Source organism: Xenopus tropicalis, chromosome 1 (genome assembly GCF_000004195.4).
Source record: "Xenopus tropicalis strain Nigerian chromosome 1, UCB_Xtro_10.0, whole genome shotgun sequence".
Classification (NCBI taxonomy): Eukaryota; Metazoa; Chordata; class Amphibia; order Anura; family Pipidae; genus Xenopus; species Xenopus tropicalis.
The window spans coordinates 78,658,751-78,684,951 of record NC_030677.2 but is presented as its reverse complement, the minus strand read 5'-3'; the positions used below and the strand labels follow the sequence as shown (position 1 = coordinate 78,684,951).

General features: G+C 35.9%; 1 protein-coding gene across 1 annotated transcript in view; it reads right to left on the bottom strand.

Moving 5' to 3' along the window:
- Window positions 1-26,201, bottom strand: part of LOC100489122 (ovochymase-2) — an 84,918-nt gene that overhangs the window by 14,096 nt on the left and 44,621 nt on the right. Inside the window, exons 9-22 of the mRNA XM_031903196.1 lie at window positions 24,575-24,715; window positions 23,927-24,163; window positions 20,882-21,067; window positions 16,669-16,778; window positions 15,872-15,972; window positions 14,490-14,767; window positions 13,992-14,155; window positions 13,239-13,425; window positions 9,900-10,118; window positions 9,157-9,297; window positions 5,187-5,423; window positions 3,391-3,573; window positions 1,066-1,154; window positions 581-675 (exon numbers count right to left, since the gene is read on the bottom strand). Coding sequence (XP_031759056.1) covers window positions 581-675; window positions 1,066-1,154; window positions 3,391-3,573; window positions 5,187-5,423; window positions 9,157-9,297; window positions 9,900-10,118; window positions 13,239-13,425; window positions 13,992-14,155; window positions 14,490-14,767; window positions 15,872-15,972; window positions 16,669-16,778; window positions 20,882-21,067; window positions 23,927-24,163; window positions 24,575-24,715 — 2,368 coding nt within the window. The remainder of the gene's footprint in view (window positions 1-580; window positions 676-1,065; window positions 1,155-3,390; window positions 3,574-5,186; window positions 5,424-9,156; window positions 9,298-9,899; window positions 10,119-13,238; window positions 13,426-13,991; window positions 14,156-14,489; window positions 14,768-15,871; window positions 15,973-16,668; window positions 16,779-20,881; window positions 21,068-23,926; window positions 24,164-24,574; window positions 24,716-26,201) is intronic.

Below are 26,201 nucleotides of genomic sequence, written 5' to 3'. Positions count from 1 at the left end.
CCCAATGTTAATGAGAGCACAACAAGTATTGAACAATAAAAAGAAAACATAATCTAAAAAAGAGAAGCATATATCTATGCTAATTCAGACTGACTGGTTATTTATCCCCTTCCACTAAAATTATGCAGAAAGGAGGAAATTTTCAAATTCCAGTTAAGTAGCCTGTGGAGCACAGGGCTCCAAATCTTAAGGAATTTATCATGAGTCCCAGATAAAAAGGACATCATGTTTTTATTAATCATGATAGCTGTAGAAGTGGGGAATAGAAAGAGAAGGAGTAAGCCACGATTTGGCAATCAGCTGTTTGGCCGCTGTAAATATAAAAGTACAGGTATGGGACCTGTTATCCAGAATGCTCGGGACCTGGAGCTTTCCGGATAAGGGATCTTTCCATAATTTGGATCTCTGTGTCTTGTCTACTAAAATAATTTTAACATTAATTAAACCCAATAGGATTGTTTTGCCTCCAATAAGAATATGCCTGTAATATGTTTTCGAGAATTAACATTAATATTGGGAATCCAAGTAGGGAAAGTAGTTTTAATAGGCAAAAAAGGCAAAAATGGACAGAAATACTTACTCATCAATGCAGTGAGCAGGCAGAAGAAGCCACTCTGAATGGATAAGAGAGCCGGCACAAGTATGCTGGAATGGCAGGAACGGCCTTGCTCGACTCTGCAATCGAATGCAAACAATCAATATTCTATACATACTATATACTTACTATAGATAGTATACTTTTTTTAGATTATAGGCAAACCATGACAATCCTTGATAGCTGACATACTACAGTTGTCTTAAGATTTCATAACACGGAGGCACCGATTCAATACAGTATGGAAGGTATTTTATTTGAATATAACACAGAGTAACTATGGTAACTTCCAGAACTCTGGTGATAATTTAGACTCTTGAGCATGCATGGTTTCCTAACTATTTATAGGGGAACAGAGTGAAGGAGCATATTTAATATATTTAAAGCAATGTTTCTCAAACTCTGAGAGATACGGGAAACCTTACTGTATTTTAGCAGAGAGAAGCAAATATTACTTGTAATTTACTTACTTGAACAGAGAAATGCCATTGTGAAGAATGTAGCCCTGAAGTTCCACTGATTTTACTGGATGATATACTATTACAGCTTGTAGGCCATTCTACAGGAAAAAAATATAAAATTAAAAATGTTTATAAAGCAACAATATCATTTTACTTCCAGTGTCCACCGTGCTTGGAAGGTGTTAAAAGCCTATGACACACAAGGTATTTTGATTTCAGATACTTGTATCAGAATGCAATGGATTACATTGGGCTGCTTCCCTGTGATGATCATGGGAAATAACCCTGAGCTAATGAGTTTAAAATGAGGACTGATTTGTCACACACTTTTGCACATAAGCATTTACTGCAGACTAGTTATTCCTAATCTCAGGACTGGACTTTAGATATCAGTTTGGAATAGTGGCCTAAAGTGTGTGCCTTGCTCCCCCATGCCAACGTTTTCTCATGGAACCACAATACACCTTTCAGTTTTGAGCCGTTCTAGTAGAGATTGAGGAGCCTAGCTTTATCTTATAAAGTTTTTTTTAAGCAGAAAGATAATTTTTAAACAGTTTCAAGTCTGAAATGACAGTGGGTATTTTTAATAGGAAAATAGAGCTTTCTCTTATGTGATTTGGGGTGTTCTTATGTCAAGATTGGCCTTCACAATTATCTCTTCCATTATCGCAGGTAAGAGAGTTTTAGTAAGTCAAGAATGCTTCTGACAATTTGTCAGTCTGCATATTGAAAAGGAAATTTCCATCATGTCCCTTTAACTCCCCACCCAGTCCCAGGATGTGATGCCCACAGAAATCAGCTGGAGTTGTTAAAAAAAGAGCCCGGTCTTGTAGAACCTTTATGTTAATGCGAGGCGGAAATGTAACTGCACAAAGAATTTGCAGACAGGGTTATGGGAAGAAAAACTAAAAAAAGTCATAATTCAGATAATTGCCATTATTCTACTTCCATGTATTTGCATGCTATGTGTGTATTGATAAGATTATATATAAATATTGATATTTTGTATATTAATTGTTTGAAATTTAGTAGTAAGGATAAACACAGCATCCGACCCACATCTACAATATACCATATCTATCTCTAAAAGATTGATCTATACCATACATTTTCTACATTGTTTACGTGAGCAAGCCATTTCAATTTTCCAGTCATTTCAGTTAGAGTTGTAGAAGGGCCGATGAACCGTGAAGCAATTATTTGCCTGGCTGACTGTGGATCACCTACATAAGTCAATGTGTTAATTTATGAGACAGCAGAATGGGGTGGCTTTCTGTTGTATAGGTCAGCTTCTGTCTGCCAACACATGTAATGCTTATTTAGAGATATGTCAAATATCATAATAAATTCTATATAGAACCGTATTACACTAGGGAAGCTTTCTTCTGTTTAAAATAAAGGATCTCAGCCTTGCAGACAAACATTATAAAAAATGAACAAATGTTGAATTAGAGCTAACATCCAATGGCATGATATAGAGCAGAAGTGTTACTTTTCAGAAGAGAAGTAATAGTTTACTCATTTGAAAAGTAATAGCTAGTAGATAATAATGAAGATTAATCATTACCCTTTCACAATGCTATGTCCAGTATGTGAAAGAACCAATTATCAAATTCTTTGACTAAAGAATCTCTGGTTTAGACCTAATTAATCATCAAAATTGTAACAAGTAATAAGATTTCAGTAGCATTTTACCATTTCATTGTACTTTCCTTTCTGATACTGAAAACTGTTCCACTTTCCTGGGGCATCTCTAAGTGCTTTTTTAAACTCTGTTTCCTGAAAAACTGTTATGTTCTAACAACACAAAATTTACTTTCATTCTGAGGATTATTGTTTCTTTATATCTAGTGACTACTGATCTCTAGAGAAAGTATGCCAGCTCTAGGCTTTATTAAATACATTTAGAGATCAATCTGTTTATCCAGCACCTGCAAATAAAATATATTGTAGCAACAACAGCCCTATTTTATATGAGAAAAGTGTTTTAGTCTATAGGTTTGCAATTACCAAAATGTTATTTGACCCATGTTTAGCTTGATTAAGTGTTAAAATGATTGTTTTCAAAATAGAATGTAATTTATTTGCTATACAAATATGGGCCCTACAACCCTATAAGAATTTCAGTTGCAGACCTTTTGGATATAAAGTTGTTTAAAAAAAACAAGTTAATTGGCTTACAGATTTCACTCACTTAGATGCTTATTGTACAATAATTAGGACTAATAGAAAAGTTACTATATACTTGTTTATTATACCTGATTATTATATAGAGTAGATATTGTGCACCTAGAGTTTTCAACATTTGTTCCAATTAAGATTATTATTTCTCACCTATTAAAATATCATTCCATGGATTGTCAGGTCTTAGTGGTAAGCTAGGAACATCAGTTATATTAGTTGTCCAATAGCCACGGAAACCTTTGAAGTGCCTCTCATGGTTGCTGATGAATTTAATGACTGCTGTGTTTCCTGTTGTGTTTAATATCCCTGGATTGCGATTTCCACAGAAGTGTCCTACAGAACATAAAAAAAATAAATATTAGATTTACAAATTATCATTTAAAACTTCAAAATATTTATGTGATTTCAGGCATTTGTGTTCAAAAAGGCCTGAATGAAATTCTCATGTTCTGTCATTTTCAAAGTTCCTTTGTACATACAAGGGCTCATATAGGAACATAGGATCTAAACTAAACCAGTGCATTCAGCAAAAACAACCAATTAAAAGTAGCTTTAATTGTCTTACTTCCATTACAGTGATAAAACCGAATTGCTGATTTTTTTATTTATTATAATGACTACTGTTCCATAGGTGTCGACAGTGAAGGGCAAGGGGGCACATGCCCCCCCAGGAGATTTCCTTGGGGATATTCACATAAGTTGCTGTTTCCTTTTGGTTAAATGTTAAATAGATTTGTATCATGTGCTGAAATTCAAAGAAATACATTTACCACCTTGTTATGTGTTATTTTAAAAAAGCTCTCCATGCTGAAGAGGACTGTTGAGTGTTGATCAGCAGCTTTAAGATAAAAGTATCTGTAAAACACAGTGTACTGATTGATTTAAGGGCCCTCTGCCCTCTGTGCAGCTATCTATCTATCTGCTGGCTTTAGTTGGTCTGAATGCAATGTAATATTGTTTTATTGGGCTCTTAGCGTATGTTGGGTACTTTGTGAGTACAGCTAACCCAGGTTAGCATTTATACAGCACAATACATACTTACCCAGGTTAGCCTTTCTACAGCACAATACATACTCACCCAGGTTAGCATTTATACAGTTCAATACATACTCACCCAGGTTAGCATTTATACAGTTCAATACATACTCAGCCTGGTTAGCATTAATACAGTACAATACATACTCAGCCAGGTTAGCATTTATATGGCACAATGCATACTTTCCTAGCTTAGCATTTATACGTATTGATACATATTGACTTATTGTTAGTGATAAAATTTTTTAAACCTGCTCGATTTTCTGAGCAGTGTCACATGTAAAATTGGTAGATGTATGATTGTTCGGTGCACACTAATTATACAATAATTTGACGGTTTTGTCAGATTCATAGGAGGGTGTTTTTTCTGTTTGGATTCTGGTCAACCCTATGGAGCAGATTTATCAAAGCAAGAAATTAAAGCTTACCACAGTAAAATTGGCCCTAGTGCCAAACAATTGAATTACACCAACAGGCTAAGGACTACATTAATGAGCCAATGCAGTCCCCCATCTGACGGGAAAATCAGACTTGCCTGATCAACACCTGCCTGATTTTTGGTCAGATATTGATTAGGGAGGCCCATTGGGGGGGCAGATGATCTAAAGGACACCACAACAAATGCTAATCAGCCAGTTTAGCATGTATATGCCACATTACATACTCACCGATCTTAGCATGTATTTGCCACATTACATACTCACCCATTTTAGCATGTAGGCACAATACATACTCACCCAGGGCAGCATTTTTATGGCAAGATACATACTTACTCAGCTTAGCATTTATATTGCACAATACATTCCAAACCAGTTTAGCATTTATGCAGTACTATGCGCTCACCCAGCTAAGCATTTATATAGTACTATGCATAATCTGCATTTTTACAGTACTGTACTAGGCATACTCACCCAGTTTTACAGCGCCAGCTCTGTCCCCATCAAAAATCTCCACATAGTCATGGCAACTTCCTGTTAAGTTTGCTGGCTGTAGTTCAAAGTCTGTAAAGACTATATTAATTTGTTTTCCTGCCTCAACAGCAATTTTCCAAATGCATGCTTTGCTACCAGGGTAGTTAGCATCTGGCCAGTTGGTTGACATGAAAAATCCATTGTCGGCAAGAAAGTGACCTCCACACTGTGCTATACCTAGGCAAAAGGAAAGTATTTATATTGATAGAAAGAATAAATCCCCATAAAAAGGCCACAGAAAACAAAGTAAAATCAGTTTTTCATGTGTTTTTCAACGTGTTATGATTTTGGAGGAGGAGGGAAAAAAATCTGCTTACAAAAAAGCATGTATTCCAGGTCCTGCATGTATTCCCACCAGAACTCTCCATAATACTTCATGCCTTTTCAGAAACTGTAGAAACACCATCAGAGTGCCACTGTGGTGAGGACTAAAAGGAACGAGTCAGGGCACAGACTTACTTGCCAGCATGTGGCGCAGATTAGTCTTATTATACTGTGCTCATATTATGGATCTAAATCTGCTCAATATATAGCCAACATATGAACATGTTGAAACTATGGAATACTCTTTGTAACCTGTACTGTGTATTGGTGCATACTAGTATATATTAGATGCACCCAAGCAAGTATAAAGCAGTGTAGGTTGTACTTGGTGGATCTGTTTTACTGGAAGTGGTGGTCATCTTATGTTTGTGCTTGCAGAAGCTTTCCTATCCTCCTCCACCTTCTTAAGCTCTCTTTTTGAGTTATAATCACATTGCAAGCAACAATAAGTCATAGATGATGTCACCTAAAAGCACAGAGGAGGTGATATGATGTCACTGGAGAAATGCCTAGAAAACAGGACATGGCCTCTGCCATCATACATACATGCTTTTATGATATAATTTTTCTGCTTTATGTAAGTGAATTATTTGTGTTCTTTTTTAACCTTGAACAAACTGTCTGCCACTAGGTGCCAGTATTAGCTTTTTATATAGGCTACCTGTCAGTTTGAAAAATGATACCTAATTCTGCTTACATGAGAGATCAATATACTTGCAGTGGTTTAATTCATTTTCTTCTTTCAATGAACTGCTATTATAAGTTGTTATAATATCTATCTATCTATCTATCTATCTATCTATCTGTCTGTCTGTCTGTCTGTCTGTCTGTCTGTCTGTCTGTCTGTCTGTTTGTCTGTCTGTCTGTCTGTCTGTCTGTCTGTCTGTCTGTCTATCTATCTATCTATCTATCTGTCTATCTATCACCTTTTTAGCATTTGACCTTGCATAGTTATAACAGCCTCCACTCTTCAGGGAAAAGGGCATTTGCACCCATTCAGACACAAAAGTATGACTGAGGCAAGAAGCTAATGTTGGATGATGGATCTGGCATCCATTCAGCTTTCCAATGCATCCTAAAGGTGTTTGGTGAGGTTCAGGTTTTGGCTCTGTGTATGTCAGTAAAGTTTTTCCCTACTAGATTCAGTACACCATTTCTTAGGGACCTTGCTTTGTGCATAGGAGCATTGTCATTCTAAACTTAAAAAGGGCTCTTCCCATACTGTTGACAATTTTCTAAAATTGAAAGTGTATTGCAGCTAGGAGTAAAAATAATCCAAAATTATTTTTTAATTATGTGCATAGTAAAAATAAATAAGAAGGGGTGGGAAACTTATTATCATGGGGGGTAAGTTGGTTGATGAGAACAGGGAAAAAGCAGAAATTTTGAACACTTATTTTTCATCTGTCTATACATCTGAGGAGCCAGCTAATGATGCATGGTTCACCCGGGAGGGAATTCAAAAGAGACTTGAACATGTAAATGTAAGCAAAGGTCCAGGACTGGATGGTATTTATCCCAGGGTATCCGTTATTTGAAAAGGGATCCTGTTCTCAGCCTGAAAACTATAGGCCTGTTAGTCTGACATCAGTAGTAGGAAAGCTTTTGTAAGGGGTAATAAAGCATAGGGTACTTGAATACATTGCAGTTCACAATACTATGAGTTTGTGCCAGCATGGTTTTATGTGTAACAGATCTTGTCAGACAAATTTAATTGCCTTTTATGAGGAGGTGAGTAGGAACCTCGATGTTGGAATGGCAGTTGATGTCATCTACTTGGACTTTGCAAAAGCGTTTTATACAGTATGTGACACAAGGTTAATCAAATTGAGGAATATTGGCCTAGAACATAATATTTGTAATTGGATAGAGAACTGGCTGAAGGATAGATTACAAAGAGTGGTGGTAAATGGAACATTTTCTAATTGGACTAGTGTTGTTAGTGAAGTACTGCAGGGGTCAGTCCTTGGTCCTTTGCTTTTTAACTTGTTTATTAATGACCTGGAGGTGGGCATAGAGAGTACTGTTTCTATTTTTGCTGACAACACTAAATTGTGCAAAACTATAAGTTCCATGCAGGATGCTGCTACTTTACAGAGCGATTTGACTAAACTGGAAAACTGGGCAGCAAACTGGAAAATGAGGTTCAATGTTGACAAGTGCAAAGTTATGTATTTTGGTAGAAATAATATAAACGCAAGCTAACTACTAAATATTAGTTTGTTGGGGGTATCCTTAATGGAGAAGGATCTGGGTTTTTTTTTTAGATAATAAGTTGTCTAATTCCTGGCAATGTCATTCGGTGGCTACTAAAGCAAATAAAGTGCTGTCTTGTATAAAAAAGGGCATTGACTCAAGGGAAGAAAACATAATTTGCCTCTTTATAGGTCTCTGGTAAGGCCTCACCTTGAGTATGCAGTGCAGTTTTGGGCTTCAGTCCTTAAGAAGGATATTAATGAGCTGGAGAGAGTGCAGAGACATGCAACTAAACTGATAAAGGGGGTGGAAGATTTAAGCTATGAGGTTAGACTGTCGAGGTTGGGGTTGTTTTCTCTGGAAAAGAGGCGCTTGCGAGGGGACATAATTACTCTGTACAAATACATTAGAGGGGATCATAGGCAGATAAGGGTGCTTTTTCAAGGTGAGGGCAGTAAGGCACTGGAATGCCCTTCCTAGTGATGTTGTAATGGCAGATTCTGTTAATGCCTTTAAGAGGGGCCTGGATTAGTTCTTGAACAAGCATAGTATCCAAGGCTATTGTGATACTAATATCTACAGTTAGTATTAATGTTTGTATATATAGATTATGTATGTGTTGGTATAGATTGGTAAGTATAGGTTGTGTGTGCTGGGTTTACTTGGAAGGGTTGATGGACTCTGGTCTTTTTTCAACCCTATGTATGTAACTATGTAACTCTTTATATATCATATTGTGTGAGAATATGCATGCTTAGGCATTTGGCCAGCCAAACTCACATTAGCAATGATCAACAAAACAAACATATGGGCTGACCCACCACCTGGTGTGCTTTTGTATGAGGCCTCAGATGATCTTGAACTGCATAGGCTAGTTGGTTTTTACATATATATTTGTATAAATACTAAACAAATGAGCAACACATCACACCAAACATCAGTTGACACAGTCTCAGTTCTCAGTCTCTAATAATAGTTACAAATGTATTTCTTTGGCACAATGCTAAAGGGGCAGGAAGTTACCTTATATGTTTTGCCCCCATTTAGCACTAACGTATACATGGATTTATATCTTAATCAGGAAAGAACCACATTACAGGATATTAATAATTCATGGGCATTGTTATAGCCCAACTCACTTCACCATCTCACCATTGTGGCTGCCTTCATAATGGAAAGACTGGGAAAGTGAAAAATGGAATTTACATGTTCTTATTAACAAAAATAGTAAAGTTCATGTCTGTTATGCTTTTATCATCTATTTAGACTCTATAAGTCATCTTTTTCATGCCAGATTCATGTTTAACAAATAAATACATATGATTGTGTTCTTTTAATCAATATAAGCAATATATACCTTTACTTTAACTTTTTCAGTAGTTTTACTTACTTGGAATAGAAGCTGGAGACACAACTTCCCATGAGATAGAAAACCCTTTATCTACCACCCTGCTGTTGGTTTGAAAGTTGACCGATATACTGTTACGGAAACTCACAAGATCTGAAGGCAGCAGAGTTCCACAGTGTGTTCCTACAACACAAATGTATTTATTGCACCCTATGTATTAGCATAAATCCAAACATTGGGGTTTATTTATTAAAAGTGGGAAAATTTAAACTTGAACAGTAACCCATATCAACCAATCAGTGGCTGTGACTGGCTTTTTACAGACAGGCACAGGTTGAACAATAAAATCATTTGATTGGTTGCCATGGTGCAGATTTGGCCAATATATATAAATGAGCCCCACTATGTGGTTGACAACTGTTGAAGCCTTTCCCACCCCAAAGCTTTAGTTCTAGGATGAATAAAAGGTTGCTCTTACTTTAGCTAAATTCATATAAATGCAGGTCGCAGGTGTTGGAGACAACATGAAAAAATAGTTTCAAACTATGGCATCTATAATGGTCTGACAGTGAGGCTGGAAACTGGACAAAGTACACCATGTTAAGGAGGGTAACATATATATAATGACCATATTATAGCTTTGCAACCAGACTTACACAATACTTTAATATTACACAATTCTTTAAGCAATTCTGAGCAACAGGGAAAGGAAAATGAACACAAAAAAGTTGATGTTCTAATTTTTGGATCACAGTTAAACTGTTAAATATATAAAAGAAACTTACCAAGGCTACTCAGTTCATCAGAAATGATAACTTTGTCATTCATGCATCCGGTACTTTCCTCAAGCACAAATCCATCAAAATGCAAATGAATGACTTTGCCCTCCTCAGCTATAATGTTCCATGTGCAGGTGGCATCACTTTTGTATGAAGATGGGTATCTCATAGATGTGAAATGTCCTTTTGGGTCATATAAATTCTTGGCACTTCCACAACCAGATGCTGTTGAGAGTTTTCAATAGTCACCGTGAGATCAATGAGCATTAAGACTGTGACATGTCAAGCGCGAGTAGTTAATATGGTTCTGTTTATTTAATTGTAATTGTGAAATTGTTATAGGTATCATCAGCAACATCTCCAAAATTAAAATGGTGTTTTATAGAAATCAGTGCTTCACTTACACAAAAATATGGAAAATATGGAAAATTTCTAATATTCATACATCCAATACATACACATAAGTCAGGATTGACAGGTTACCATATACACACACACAGATAATTACACACATGGGTACCTTTATACGTGAACATATTTGCAAAGGGTTACACAAAGAAACTAAACAATAAACAAACCAGTTATTGATGTATGCTAATCTAATGTCAGTTGGTATAAGCAATGGGTGTTAAGCACCAAATTAACATCACAATTTGATCACTAAATATACCGCAGTACAGATTTATAAAAGATATCATGTTGCTTAGGACATGTCTATCCTGTTAGCTTTCTCAAATGTAATACATTCTATTACCAAAACTGGTTTATATTTGGTATATCTTTGAAGATTTATAAAAGATATCATGTTGCTTAGGACATGTCTATCCTGTTAGCTTTCTCAAATGTAATACATTCTATTACCAAAACTGGTTTATATTTGGTATATCTTTGAAACATCTTCATGGGGGGAAAGTGTTTTTTTTTTGTCAGTCTTTTAAAAGTGGTACATGTTAGAAATGTCCAGAACTTAATATTTTTTATTTCTGAAACAAATTTTCAAGGAATTTTCATTTAACACCAAATATATACTTTATATAGCCCTCTACATGTCTTATAGCTTTTGTTGCTGTGGAAGACAATGGATAGCCATTGATCAGATCTTGGGCATGGTGGGTAGTGATTGGCAGGGGTGAGGGCTTGAAGGTCAATAGACAATGTATACTAGGGGGCAGATTTATTATGCTGTGTAAAAAATGGCATTGAAATTTGGCTCACATCGCCAGGTTCCACAATGTAAAAAAATGACATAAAATTTTTTTACATGTTTTTTCTTCCACCGGAACTTACGTAAAATGGTAAACTTCTGCATTTATTTTACACAGCTTTATACACCGTTTTTTTGGCGTATTTCATTTTACACAGCATAATAAATAGGTCCCTAGGTGTTATTATACCTAAAAACCTACCACCCTCCCTACAGGAGTGGCAGTTTGCTAGGGGAATCGGCAGAAAATTAGGCCTGAGACTAGTGGCTGAAAAACAGTTTTAAAGGGGTGTGGTATTAAGTTAAAAAAGAATTAGGTATGAGGTTTTCAATAGGGTGGGGCCTTCAGTGGCCAGTGGAAGATTGGTTTTAGCTATTGAAGTTAACTGTTATGGTTTATGTAAAGGTATGTTATGTCAATGTTCAGTAACTGGTAATAACCAAAACATGCATCTGTATGATCATTTTAAGGGGAAATAGGGGTAAAATGAGGTGATGGTTGGGTTAATATAGGAGGGGTCAGTGGATAAATGGTGCCCATTGTATGATAATTTGACCAATAGGGCACTGAACTTTTTAGAATACATTTTCACTAAACCATTGTTGTACTATGTGTACTATACAGGGTTAGTTTGTGCCTTGCTGCATCAACTTGAGGGCAGTTTTTATATTCATATTTTTGTCTATAGCTCTGTAACATGGCAGTCAAAATCTAATCCTGATTTGTTGTGGAAGCACAGAAAGTTGCCAGAGAAGACATATATCAGTTTTGGTAATAGACTCTTACTCTTTATCAATGACTGTGATAGATTGTCAGCTAATAGTTTGGCAATAAAGGATTTTATTTGCTTTATTTCTGGAAAAGCTACTTACATGTTGCCCTTTATTTTTATTAAAAAATACATCTTTAAAAGATATGTTTTATATTTTCTGATAAAGAGGCACAGAAACACAATTTCTTAAATACTGATTTTGCAAAGGGACAAAATAGGCCTTTCAAATGATTTCAACATATTTTCATTTTATATGGCTTGTTCTGGACATTCATTCAATTAAAACATTTTTATTTTGTTTTCAGAACAGTGAAATGGAAACAAAGTTAATTTTATAGCTGCAATGGTTCTTTAGAGCAATTATGGGAGAGGGGGGAAAAGGCAGCTAATATTATTTATTGTAACAGTTAAACTTCCTGTATCATGAACAGAGTTCTTTATATATTTTTAAACAAACACTTGTAATTAGGGATTGGGCTTTATCATGAAAAATGACAATGTATTTATGAAAATAACACATAATTTAAATTTGTTCTATGCTGAAACATACTGTAGTTTGCTATGCTATTTTGCCTCTTTAATACATATCTTCTGAGTTTCCTGTGGAACTGGAAGATGACAAAGCAGGTTTTGGATAAAGCAACAGTTCCAAAATAAAATTTTAAATCAGATGAAAAGATTACATGCACAGTTATACCTTTAGTAGCACCTTTCTGTGCAGAGACATAATCATTTATACCTCTAGAATACTTGCTAACACAATTACAATAAAACAATGTCTAAATAAAGAGCTGTAAAAATGCTCCTTTAATTTACTCTGCATTGTCTGGTCTTCTTATACAACAAGTACTGTACATGCCAGGGGTGCGTGCTTTCTTTTAAGATTTATACTGTTGTGGCCCAAAGCAATGCTTCATTTGCAAATTAAAGCTTGCATGTTAATGACTCCCAGCCTGCATTTCAGAATACAAGCCAACTCTTACTAACCAGAAATTTGCTTATGGAAAAAAGAACAAAGCATTAAAAATAATAAAAAAAAAGTTACTATGAAGATTTAAGATGGACTACTGATGGTGGAAAGAATTAGTGAAATAAATAACAAATCAATCTATCTACAGTATCTCACTATTAATTTTTTTTTTTTTAGAAACTTTCTCTGTCAGTTACATTTGCATCAACATATTTGGCATTCCTAATCATGAAATAATATAAAGTTTGTGTGGTATTGAAGGGGGAATTAAACGGCAGAAAAACTATGATTTTATTTGTTGTTTCTAGTCTCGGGCATTTTTATGTTATCATATTAAATATGATTCTACTGTGTATTTTTTGGTGAGCATTACAAAATTGCAAAAGCTGAAAACATACAGTGTATATCATACGTATCCTTTTTGATGATCTGATCTATCCAATCAAGGTGAGCAGAAGCACGTGTGAAGACACTGGGCTTTTTATCCATAATGCAGCCAATAGGTCCAAAGCTAGTAATTCCGTGAACCTCCCAGATTCCAGACTGAGAAGTAGAAGGGCAGACCAGTGGTCCTCCAGAATCTCCCTGTATTTGAATTAGAAAACAAGAGCAATTATATTAATAGCAAGTGGATTCAATTTTATAACTTTAACGCAAATAGAGCTTTAGAAGAGCTACTTGTACCCATAAAATTGTTGTTCCCGCCAGAGCTGCGGGTTAAAAAAAATCACCCCCCCAGGAGTAGCCCACCTGCACTGGGTGGGGTGCCACAACTTTGCTTGTTATGCACGTGTGTCACATCATGTGCATGATAAGTGTACAACAAGAAACACTCATTACACTCATCATGTGCATGCGTGCCACTAAAACATGACTGCCCCCATCAGGTGGTGTGGGCAGCATAGTGCTCACAGTGTGCATAAAATCAAGTGTTTTTCTATTTTTTTTAACTTGTCAACCCAATAAAAATTATGAGAAAAATATGTATTAGAGCTATTTGAGTTTTTCTCATGTGTTTAAATATAACATAAATATAAGCCCCTTAGTGTTCAGATTCATGACAATCTCGGCCATCTTGATGTTTTGAATGTTTGTAGTAGATTGTTTTCCCACTGAATTTTGGGTGCGTTTTTGAAAATAATTATACTAACCTGGCACACTGATTTAAGTTCATCTGGAAGTATGTAGCCTGCACAGATCATGGACTGCTTTAGCTGGAACCACCAGTATTGAGGTGTTTTGCATGTTTCATATGGAATGACTGGTAAAACAACTTGGTTTAAAGATTCTGCTACTTTAGGTGCTGCAGAATTTCCTAAAATATTGGGAATAAAATTTGGTAATGAGTAAACGCAAACCATTCACAAAAACCTATGTAAAGATGCATATACTCAGGCTGATACTAGCTACTGAGTCCAGACTTACAATCACCTGGTGGGTAGCAGAATTTGTTAAATATATGGTTATTCTGGGACCTGGCTGACCATGTGGATGTTCACATGAATGGTCAGCTGCAGGTTGTTGGAATTCGCACAATAATCCTAGTTTCAACAGAAATAATTATACTAAAGGCATTGTTCACCTTTGAATTTACTTTTAGTAAGATGTTTGTTTTTAGAATAAAAATATATATGGTAAAAAACACGTGCCTGTTTCATCTCCCCAACCAGTTGCATGGCAGCGGTAATTTGGATTGAGAACCTCATCATAGGGAGGCAGACAAGCAAAGTCAATTACATCACTTGCAGCTACTTCCCCGTCGATTTTCACCAATGCAACGTCAAATTCTAATGCAGGGATTTCAGGGTAAACAAACAATTCATGACGATAAATGCCAAGAACTTTGAAGCACTTCTCTGTTGGTTCCACAAGTGTCAAGTTGTGTTTTCCTAGACACATTTGCCAGCGATAAAGTTCATCTGCGTAGCTGGAAAAAAAGTGTTATATCCGCAGTTATAATACTGAAAACAATACTGGAAAACTGTATGAATGTTAAAAACTCATGGGTGAATCATGTAGAAGGATTGTATTAGAAAAAGGGATGCAGGCAACAGACTTTGTTCTTTCCAGCTGTATAACCCTATGATTCATTGGAAGATGAAGAGATGTTTTAAATGGTGTTATTGAGGTGACCGACCATTAATAATGATGAGCAAATTTTTTCGGCAGGCATGGATTGAGAGTGAATTTTCACATTTCGCCATTGGCAAATTTTTTTTGCAAAACTTCAGCGAAAAATTCATTAAAAATTCATCAAAAAAATATTGCGTCAAAAAAAGTTGCACAAATATTTTGGTAGTTTTGCTAATTTTTCGGTATAATGGGATTCACTCCTCTAACCACTAATATTTGATTGTAAGCTCTGTTGAGTAGTGCTTTCTTTTACATACACAACCTTCTATTGTTCAGTGCTGCAGAATCTGTTGGTGTATTATATATAAGTGTGAAAAATAATATGCAACTTAAGGAGTCCCTGGGGGCTTCGTAGAGTCTGAAGAAAAGATTCTACTTTCTCAGACCTTTAGCCAACCACACCACTTAAATTATACAGTACAATATATTATAATGTAACAAAAATGATATACCTGTTTTGTGTTTTTTAACAGTTTAGAGACCCATAAATGCTATATTGCTATTGCTGTGACCTTAGTAACTCATTTAACTATACACCAGGGCAGTGCTGTGAAGTTGAAATACTGCTGCTTTTGTGCATGTACATATTTATCAACTATAGTTCATTTTCTAGGACTCTCAATTCTCTCTTCTTGTATTTAAAAATAGTTTCCAACTTCAGTAGTGCTTCCCTTTTGCGAGGTGGACTGGATGATTCTTAAGAACACACTGCTCTACATTTAGAAATGAACAGTATTAAAAAGTAGTAGATATGAGCCGTTGGACATATCATACTTTACAATAAATCCTAAAATAATACATTTTGTAATATGGGTTGAAAAAATGACACACACACACACACAAATAAGGCACTTCAGACCATCACATGCAAAATGTAAATATGTATAATGAAGTGTACTTTATAAAGCAGTGGGCTGCTGTGAGGATCCAGTTCTTGTGGATGAGAGTCCCACCGCAGGTGTGGAAGAAAATTGTCTCATTGCGGGAACTGGGCCAAACCTGAAAATATAAAATGCAATAATGCTTTCTTTACCTATTATATTGGTTATCATTTGTTTGTAATCTGTATGTTCAATGTATACACCCATTTATTGTGAATTTTTGTAGAATATGTTGGCACTTTATAAATATGTGTTGTCAGTAATGATAATGATGATGATTATTATTACTGCTACTATAATTCAGCTATTTATTACATCTGCAACCTTTTAGGCACAACAACAAAGAATCCAGAGCTGTATCACTATATAACATAGCTTCTCTCAACAACTAGATAGTACAGCTCCCAGTATGCCAGCCATAAAGCAACAATTTACATGACACTGTAGTCCAGGAGATCTTGCAGTCTAACATTTATGGTTTTTGATATTTGTAAATTCTTACTATGCAGACTACTCTCTTTCAAAGTACTGGAGAGTGGAGACTTAAGAAACTAGGGCTGATTAACAATACAAAGATGAAGCTAACTTGAAGCCAGTGCAGTTGCAGATGGTAACAAATCAAACCTTTGCCTTTAAGTTCTGAACTGATCACAATGAATTACTGATTGATTGATGTGGGTAACTGCATTGAATGTTAGTAAACAAACCCTACTTTCAGTCACATAACACATTTAATATGACGCGCAAAAACTGCCCTTGACCACAACTCTGAAAGTTCAAGTGTAATATTGTGTGTTTTTAGGTTTTTTTTTACCTGCATAGACACTTGCCATGGCCAGGTGTGGGGTGCAGCAGGCTCACCATTGACAATTCTGGTATTGATCTGGGGAGGATATGTGGGCTTTCCACACGTATTTGGCCATTCTGTGAACATGAAAACAAAAATGAAGCATTTTGGAGGAAGTTATTTTTGCATGCAGATGACTTCACATCGATTAAGGTGACTTTAAAACACTAATTGCCTAACTGTTTGCTATAATAGATAACCAAACGTATACACACACAATATAAATAGTTAATTCTAGGGTTGACGTGTTTTGGACACTGATAGTCCACATTGGGGATAGGTCAGGTGACATTGGGGGTGATGTCAGGTGATGTTTAGGGGTATGCTTTGACGTCACTTGTTAGGGGTTTTGACGCTTCATTCAGTGTAGAGTCCAGTCTGGATTTCTGACTGGAAATACAGCGGTTTTACACCTTTTTTACACCAACAGACCTTGTGAAAACTGGTTGTCTGGTTTAAAACCAGACAAGTAGCAACAATATTTAATTCACATTGGATCAACACTCATGCCTGTAGCATCAGCTATATAAAATCATTAACAGCACCACAGTTCCTCATATATTAAAATGCTTTTATTGCACACTTAAAGCATTACAGCAACTTTTCAAGCCCAACTACACACTTCATCTTGTGTTGCATCATGATGATTTCAATTAACCCTAAGCTAAGCTTCTCACACCAGCCCAGTGAGGATGTCCTGTGTTACTAAGACTCCCCCATGAAGACGGCCCATTAATGTCCAAGGTGGTCAACGGCTGTGCACAAATCAGAAGGCATGGATCATTACTGTTGTGGGGCTGCAGAATCTCTGGGCTGGTACATTAAGTTCAGTATATAAAAGTATATAAACTACATTCTTTTTTGGGATGTAGTTCTTATTAAATATAGAGGGCCGTCGGTTTCAAATATTTCTAGAATGACATTCTCTCCGTATGACAAAAGTCATGTAATCAGCCTTGAAATTGCATATGAACAGCTTTCTACTGTATCCTGTGACAGCATTATGTGAGCCCTTTTGAGTTTTCTCTTTTCTAACCTTGTTTCCTTCAACTATTCTGCTATAAAGGAGAGAAAGTGACGTGCAACTCATGCTTGCATGTAATGTACAGGCTGCAATTTTTTAAACTGTAATTTTGGATATATTGCTTGTTATGGTGAAATTGTTCAAGTTCAAGGATATCTTTGAAAACAACACAAAAGATCAAGATTTTCTGTTTACTCATGAATGTTAATTTAAAGAAAGATAAAAATAACATAGTTAAAAGAAAAGGAAGATAATTTTTTACTGAATTCCTGAATATAATTTATTTATTGGCTCACTACACATAGCTGTCACAAGTTTGTAACCAAGAATATTTTGGTAGATAATATAAAACACAGTTTACGGATTCTGTATGCATCAGGTATTCTTGTGGCTACCATTAGTTTTGATAAAGTGTTCCCAAGGGTTCTGGTCTAGTTGGGCAATGTAATAAAAGCTTAGACCTAGTAAAATATATCAAGTAATCAGGTGTGTTTCAAAAAGCTGACCAGAAAATGCTACCTGATTATTGATTGCTTTTGAGTTTTTTTTACATAGTTTATTAGAGCACTAGGAGCTGTAGGTATTGGGGCTTGTAAGTAAAACTATGCCCATGCTCATGTTAAAATGGCACCCAGTAACCCCATTGTAAATTAGGCCTTAAAAGCAGCACCTGCATGTTTTTGCTACAATATTAGTATAATAACAAAATAAGTTTTGGCTTTTCAACATACATTAGCTGAAGATATATGTAAAATGGTGTAGTGCCTGTATCAATGTGTGAATGTTAATTTCCTAAGGGAAAATAAAATCCATACAATCCATAGCATTTGGGCACAATTATCTCCTGAACAATGTTTTATCTGCAATTTGTGTTAATTGCACTCTTTTGTTGTATACATAGCTGTTTCAGTTGACTATAATGGAAAGCAATTCATGACAATTACAGGTTTTTTTATGCTGTAAGTTTTGAGGGGGGGTCTACAATGTGCTTCTTGTTTATAAATATTTTAACTGCATCAGTGTTTATATCTCATGAAATGTATTTTAATAAAGTAAAATTTCAGTTTATCATCTGTGTATACAGTATATGGTGAATATATCCTGCACAGAGATTAAGGTTCCTGGCACACAGGGCTTTGTTGCCAGTGATCCAGCCTAATCATGGAATAATGCTAAAGAAGGCAATATAAATTGGATCGCTGCAACTAAAGTGTTTAACTTGCGGTGATGGGGAAGGAATTTTCGGGGATTTATCGCCTCCTGTAACGCATATTTAGCGCAGGTGATGAATCTCCCCATGTACCAGTACCTTTATGTCACGTCTCACTCATGTATTAAAACAATTAAATGTGATGTACTGTTACTCTACAATGGTACAAACTCTGTGTTTGCTTCAGAGTTTTGAATAAAGTTTCTTTAGGTAAGTTACTGTGTAGCATAAGGGACTGCCTTTCACTTTGAACTAGGGCACAACTTTACAAAACAATTAAAAACAAACTGTGTAGTATACAACAGGGGGTCAGTTATTAGGTGCAAGTTAGGCTGCAACTTGAGTGGGGGGTGGCATGTGAGCATCTTCCTCCTACCGCTATCCATCCACTACCTTGCAGGTCATACAGAAGCTCAAGTAAGGGTGCAAGATGCACTTCATAGCCAGATCTTGGATATAAGTACAAATAATGACTGTCTACAGAATTTTATAATGAAATGTTTCTTATAAAAAATATTTAAGAGTACAATTTTCATGACATTTGTTGCCGAGGAATATTTTAATTTTAGGTGCTGGCTGGACAGATAACCCCCCAAAAATATTTTTTTCCTGATAAAAGAAGACACAATTCTAAGCAACTCTCTAATATGAATTTAAAGTTATTTGTAAACGTAATAGCCATTGAAAGCAACATTTGCTTAACTCCTGGTTATGATTTTTTAAAACAATGTTGCAAAGGTCTGTCTCCTCCAATAAGACAAGTCTGTTAATCTGCTGTGTTATATTGTTTCCTAAGTCAGAGGCACCATGGCAGAAAATAGGGTAGACAAACACGGCTTTTAATAACAATTATATATACAAATAACTTAAAAACCATTACAAATTTGTAAGGAATGTATATTGCAAAGTTGCTTAGAATAATGTTTTCTTTTATTAGGCACAATTTTATTTTTGAATTAACATGCCTTTTAAATGTGGGAAAAAAGTTGCTTTATGTGTTACTGGTCCTTTAATCCTATCATATAAATTCCAATAAACCTGCAGGGGTATGGAATAGACAGTTATTTATGGTGGAAATGACTTTCAACACATTAAAGCCTGAATCTGAGGTGTGAACTATGCAGGGGGCGAGTTAATCTCAGTATTGATACCATTTAAAGCTTACACAAAGGTAAGCCATCAAAGCACCCAGACAGGTGGGGGCCACACAGAGGAAGGGGGGCAGTTGGACAGCACTGACAAGAGGTTTTCTATAAGCTTTACCCTGGATTTCCTTTTTTAAAAGTATTTTTAAGTTGTTGGACACACTGTATGTTTCTTAGCATGATAACATGATCATTTTTTTTTTGCTTCTGCATAATGCTGATAAACGTTAATCCCTGCCCTCATCTAATAATTTATATTTCAACCTGTTTTAGTCAGAAAGGGAATACATTTAGGGACCTATTTATCATACTGTGTGATGATTAAACCAAGAAAAATGTAAAAAGCTGTGTAAAATAAATGGCAAATTTACAAATTTATAAAGGTTTGTGTTCAAGTTTACACCAACCGATCATTGTTTCAGTCGCATTATTGTAAAGTCAGTGGAAAAAATTCAAGCATAGAGTAAATTCTGGTGCAAAAAAAAAAAAATGCTTTTTTTACATAGTATTTTCAAGTGGCTGCTTCTATTTACACTAGATTTGTACATAGAGATATGTGATCACTGATCAATACACAGCTAGATAAGTCCACTGTTTTTTTACACTGTGATGCCTGGTGATGTGTAGTGTATTAAGTGGTATAATTTTACACAGCATGATAAATAGACCCCTTATTGTTCAACCATCATCTTCTTGCATTTGCTAACCTTATTTAACATAGAAAAAAATTAAAAAAGATTTATGTATGAAGAACTTGTTTTGTTACCATGTATAATAGGCTGCAATAATGAATGTAGTTACCTATCTGTATGTCATCCCATGCATTGGGGGGCGGTGGGGCTTCAGTAGGAGCTGGTGTCAAGGGATCAGTGGTCCAGTATGCACGGAATCCTTTTCCTTCTGTAAATAGGTCACTTTGGAATCTTAGTGCAATGCGATTGCCCTGAGTAATGATAGTAGAAGGAATAGTGGTTCCACAGAAACGACCTTTAAAGGGAGGAAACATTTCCTGCTTTAAAAAAAGTGACTTGATTCATGATTGTTTTATACATACCATCACATACCATCACATATCTTTAGTTTGTCTGTAGACTAACAAATGCTGTGTAATTCAGTATTTGCCTTTGGAGATTTTTTTCGGGGAACTGGCACAAAAATTTGCAGAGTGAGGAAAAAGTTGTGGTCACATCAAGTATGTTGCGTCAAGAAAAGTCGCATGCATCAAAAAAGTTGTGCGGTAGCTGCATAATGTGAAATTTTCACCACTTCGTGAAAATTTCAGCAGATTTGTTCATCACTACTAACAAAGCAAAACATTGTCTTATATGACTACTATATCTTCAATTTTTTTCAGATTAAATGGTTCTTAGAATAGGGTGACCTATTCTGACATTGTTTTTAGGAGTCTTTCTGTATAGGCTGTAGCATGTCTATAGAAAAGCATTAGTGGTTGTTTTTGGCGGACCACATGCCCATCAGTTTAGAGCAGATTCTCGAAGCATTTCTAGCAGCAGCAAAAAGTTAATGTAGGACTGAATACTTTCCAAAGCAATTTCCTCAAGGCATGTTTCTTTAGATAAATGGACTAGCAGTAAAATATAACTTCGTGAGAAATATATTATATTATATACACAGACATACAGGAGTTCATTTTCTAATATAGGCTGTGCTGCAATGCATACACCCGTATTCTACCAATATCAAAACATCATATTAATGGTTACCCTTCTTGTTTCCCTTTAACTGGATATGCTATACAGCATTTCTGTTGCATTTGGCATAGAGTTAAGATGCACAAATCCATGGTAGGTACATACCACAACCCAGAGTTGCATGTATGCAGTTGTTAAACACAATGGGCCCGATTCACTTAAGTGCGATAAAACGTGCGCTATTTTTAGTGTGCGCTAAAATTTTTTACCGCGTCTTAATTTTGGCGACTTTTCGCACGATTCACTATAAGCATACTCGCGCTATTTTACGCGCGATATTGCATGTGTTATTTAACTCGCGAAGACTATTTCAATGCAGTATTTGCCGGTACATGCACTAAATTACGCACATGAATAGTCGCCGCATATGAATGGTAGCTTAGAAATAGTGTATAAAAATTGTCGCCGCATATAAATGGTGTATATAAATATTAGCCACATATAAATGGTTGCATATAAATGGTAGCATATAAATGGTATCATATAAATAGTAGATGCTTATAAATAGTAGCCACTAGTGATGAGCAAATGTGTTCTGGTTATCTTTAGTGAAAAATTAGCAAATCTTTCGAAAGTTCCACGAAACGGCAAAAATGTTGTGCGGGCAAAAAAATTGTTGCCCGTGACTATTATTTTTTGATGCTTGTATCAATTTTTGGATGTGCGGTGAATTTTTGCGTGGCGAATTTTTTTCATGCGTTTTGCCATTGGCGGATTGTTTTGCGAAATGCATGAAAAAATCCGCCGCGAAAAAATTCAACGCACGTCCAAAAATTTGCTGCAAATCCATGCCTGGCGAAACATTTCATCACTTGTAGCCAAATATAAATAGTCGCGCAAATGAACGCACGCCATGTTAGCCATACACGCCAATACTTGAGGAAAATTACTGTATTAAAAATGAACATTTCGCTGCAAACTCGTGGCTGCGTCACTCTAGGGGAAACACAGACTTCAATAAATAACACTGCAAAGTCCATATTTTATTGCCAAAAGCTAATTTACTGTACTTTTCTATAATTATAGCCTGCCTGTAGTAGGTGTTAATTTTCACATAGCCTAATGCGATATTTAGCGCTATTTAGAGTTATAGTGAATCATGTGATCATATTCTTTTCAGCGCGGAAATTAACGCATTCGGTAAAACTAGCGCGAGAAATACCGCATGCGAAAATGCCGACTTATCGCACGCGATAATACTATGGTGAATCGCGTGCTAATTATCGCAACTTATTTAATGCAAAAAAGCGTGCGATAAATTTTATCGCACTTTAGTGAATCGGGCCCAATGTCTCCTATTGTACCATTTATTTCAGTTACGTTGTTAGACTTTTAATTTCATGTTGTTATAGTTACTCTTTTGAATGGGTATTTTAAAAGGTTTTTTTTAGCTCTGATATTGAAGCCTGGCAATGATCTATCTATGCTGTACAGTTAAGCAACATCATATTATACAGATTTGTTGTCGCTATTGTTGAACAGGTTCCTAGCTGATTAGATGAGATTATGAAGAAAATCCAATGTGAGTGTATGGAAATGAATTAGTTGCCACAATATTTTGGTCAGAGAAAATGAAAACCTTTTTATTTTTATTTTAATACCGGTAGCCTTTCAGCAGCTTGCCTTTGTATATTGAACCTGCTATAGATGGGTGCGAAGAGGGATTAATATACAAAAAGGCATAGTTTAGGAATAAGATAAAGTTAGGCTGTACAAACTCTAGCAATGTAACTGGATTACTTGACAATTGGTTACATATGTGGATGACAATAGGTACTGATTCAGCTGGAAAGGCCACTTACCAAGTAATCAAACTGGATTTGAGGAATTGACCTTTGACATACACTAGTGAGAGGGGGGTCTTAGAAAACCTAATTTCAAGGTATTTCATTAGTTGCCATATATATTTTATCTCTACAGTTTATTGGACAATCTATTTGACATATATGCACTTGTTCTGGATACAAAGAAAGGTACAATAGGTTGTTTGAGATGTATATAAAATACTGAAAGCCTATAAAAAATGCATATTGGGCGGGTGAACATATTTCTGTGTTGACAACATTTTTATTTTGTATGAACTGTTCATGCAACTTATTTCTTAACAAAAATGTTTTAATTTTGAAAAACTAACCATGTGTTACTGTTTGTCCTGGCCTTTCTTCAAAAGCTGAAACATAATCATAACAGTCCCTGGTCATTAGGTCTACATCTTCTAAATCAAAATCAGTGAATGTCAGGTGCACTTTTTTCCCCTGTGGCACTTCTATGACCCACACGCACGCAGTGTTGGGTCTATAATTATAAGGCCAGTTTGGTGATTTGATCACACCAGTTTCCGCATTAGAGCCCCCACCACAGGACTGGATTTCTAGAAAACAAGAAAAAAATGTTAACACTCAATCAGTTTCACTACCCCCTATTAAACTTTTAACAATGTAAGAATATAAACTGAATTGTTTACTCAATTTGGAACAGAATACACTAGCAGAAAATACTAACTAGTCAAACACAATACAGTCCTATGTAATCTGTTAATAAGTTGTTTTTTAAACCAATGTTTCAAATTGATGCACTGTAATAGCAAAGCTTCACATTCTGCTTAAACAAATACATAAACATGTAAATACAGTAGTTACAATGAAAAATCTTAAACTGTTCTTATTTGGTTTGTCACTGGACAAAGCACTGAATTCAGAAAAGTATTCCAAAGAAGCCTAATTTATTCAAAGTACACAGTGAAACATTGCATCTTTAACTGGCATAATTATAGTTCAGTTACCTAAAATATCTTCAGGGTGAACTGCTTCCCATTTTGCTTCAAACCCTTTGTCTGTTCTTATATCGTCAGTTGAAAATGTCGCAAAGAGCTTGTTGCTTGAACTGATGATCACAGGAGGCTTTAGATACCCACAGTAATTGCCTACAGTTTTAATGAAACATAGGGAAATGGTTGTTAGCTGTGTTTAATTAAGGGAGAAGGAAAGGTAAAAACTTGGTAAGCTGTATCAGAAAGGTCTAAATAAATACAGCCATAAGAGTCCTCTGTCAAAAGATTTGTTGTCCCTGTTTTCCTATGCCAGAGACACTTAGCTCTCTCCTCTCCCCCCTCCCTCAAGAATACTAAGAACTCACCCCCCCCTTAGGAATGTGAATCTGAGCCAATCAGTAGGAAGCATCCTCATAGTCTTAGTAACTGCGCATGTAAACAGGTCTTGGCCTTGGTGCAGGAGCGAGGCATTATGGGAACTTTCTTTACAGAGCTCAGTGCTCATCGTTTTTTTTCCCTATGAGGCTTCTGATCATCTGAACGGGAGAAATATGGGGAGACTTAAGGGCACTATTGAGAGAACTGAAGGTATGCCTGCAGCTTGAGATTAACTATTTATTGGCCTTTCCTTCTCCTTTAAAGTTATTTCTTGAAAGGTGCACACTGCACCTTTGCAGTGAAACATTTACCTATACTGCCAAACTGTAAGACTATTTTTTCCTATGATAAAAATGTATTTGGTTTCAAGGACAGAACTTTTTAATGGTTATAACTAGGTTTAGATTTAGGATGTGTTTATTATTAAACTTTATTTATATGGGAATATATTAAGCAGTGCTTTACAAAGACTGTTTAATCAGTAATAGTCCAAGAAACTGCTGCACACTGTGAAGTTTATTGTATTGCCTCAAACTGAATTTATTGGCTCATTACAAGTAGACATCAAACAAGACAATGTTTTGGCCTTACTGGGTCCTTTATCAAGTTTAATCATTAATGTCAGTTGCAGCTACTGATGCTTACTGTATAATATGGCTACCTATATACTGGGGTCAAATTCATCAAGGGCCAATAAATATGCCTGTATGTTTTTGGACTGTAGTACACAAGTACCTAAAGATAAATCCACTAGAGGTCATTTATAAATGCCATGAATGCAAGTGCTACAGCACCAAAGGGAGCCAAATTACACTCCTTAGTGATTATTCAGTAAGCATGTTTTCCCAGGGCATACCTATGCTCTGCAACTTGTGGCGGATTAAAGAAGAACTAAATCTTAACAAAAAAGAAGAGTAGAAATGCTGCACTATACGTTGTGGGGTTATCTACCAGCCCAAGGTAACCACAGCCTTGGCTGTGCATAGCAGTAAAGATCTGTGCCTTGAAGATGCCCCAGTAGCTCCCCATCTTCTTTTCTGCTGATTCACTGCACATGCTTGTGCTGCTGTCACTTACTGAGCTAAGGGTCCAACTCACAATATACTGTATACATAGACAATATAAAAGTCACGACCAAAGGCCGAGATGCTAGAGATGCTGAACCTTTAGGTCTCTTTCTCATGGGATTTTTGTCTTGTGCTTTTCTGTGGTGGACCCCACCACAAGGAAACGCAGGGCGAAATGCTAATGATTAAGAGCC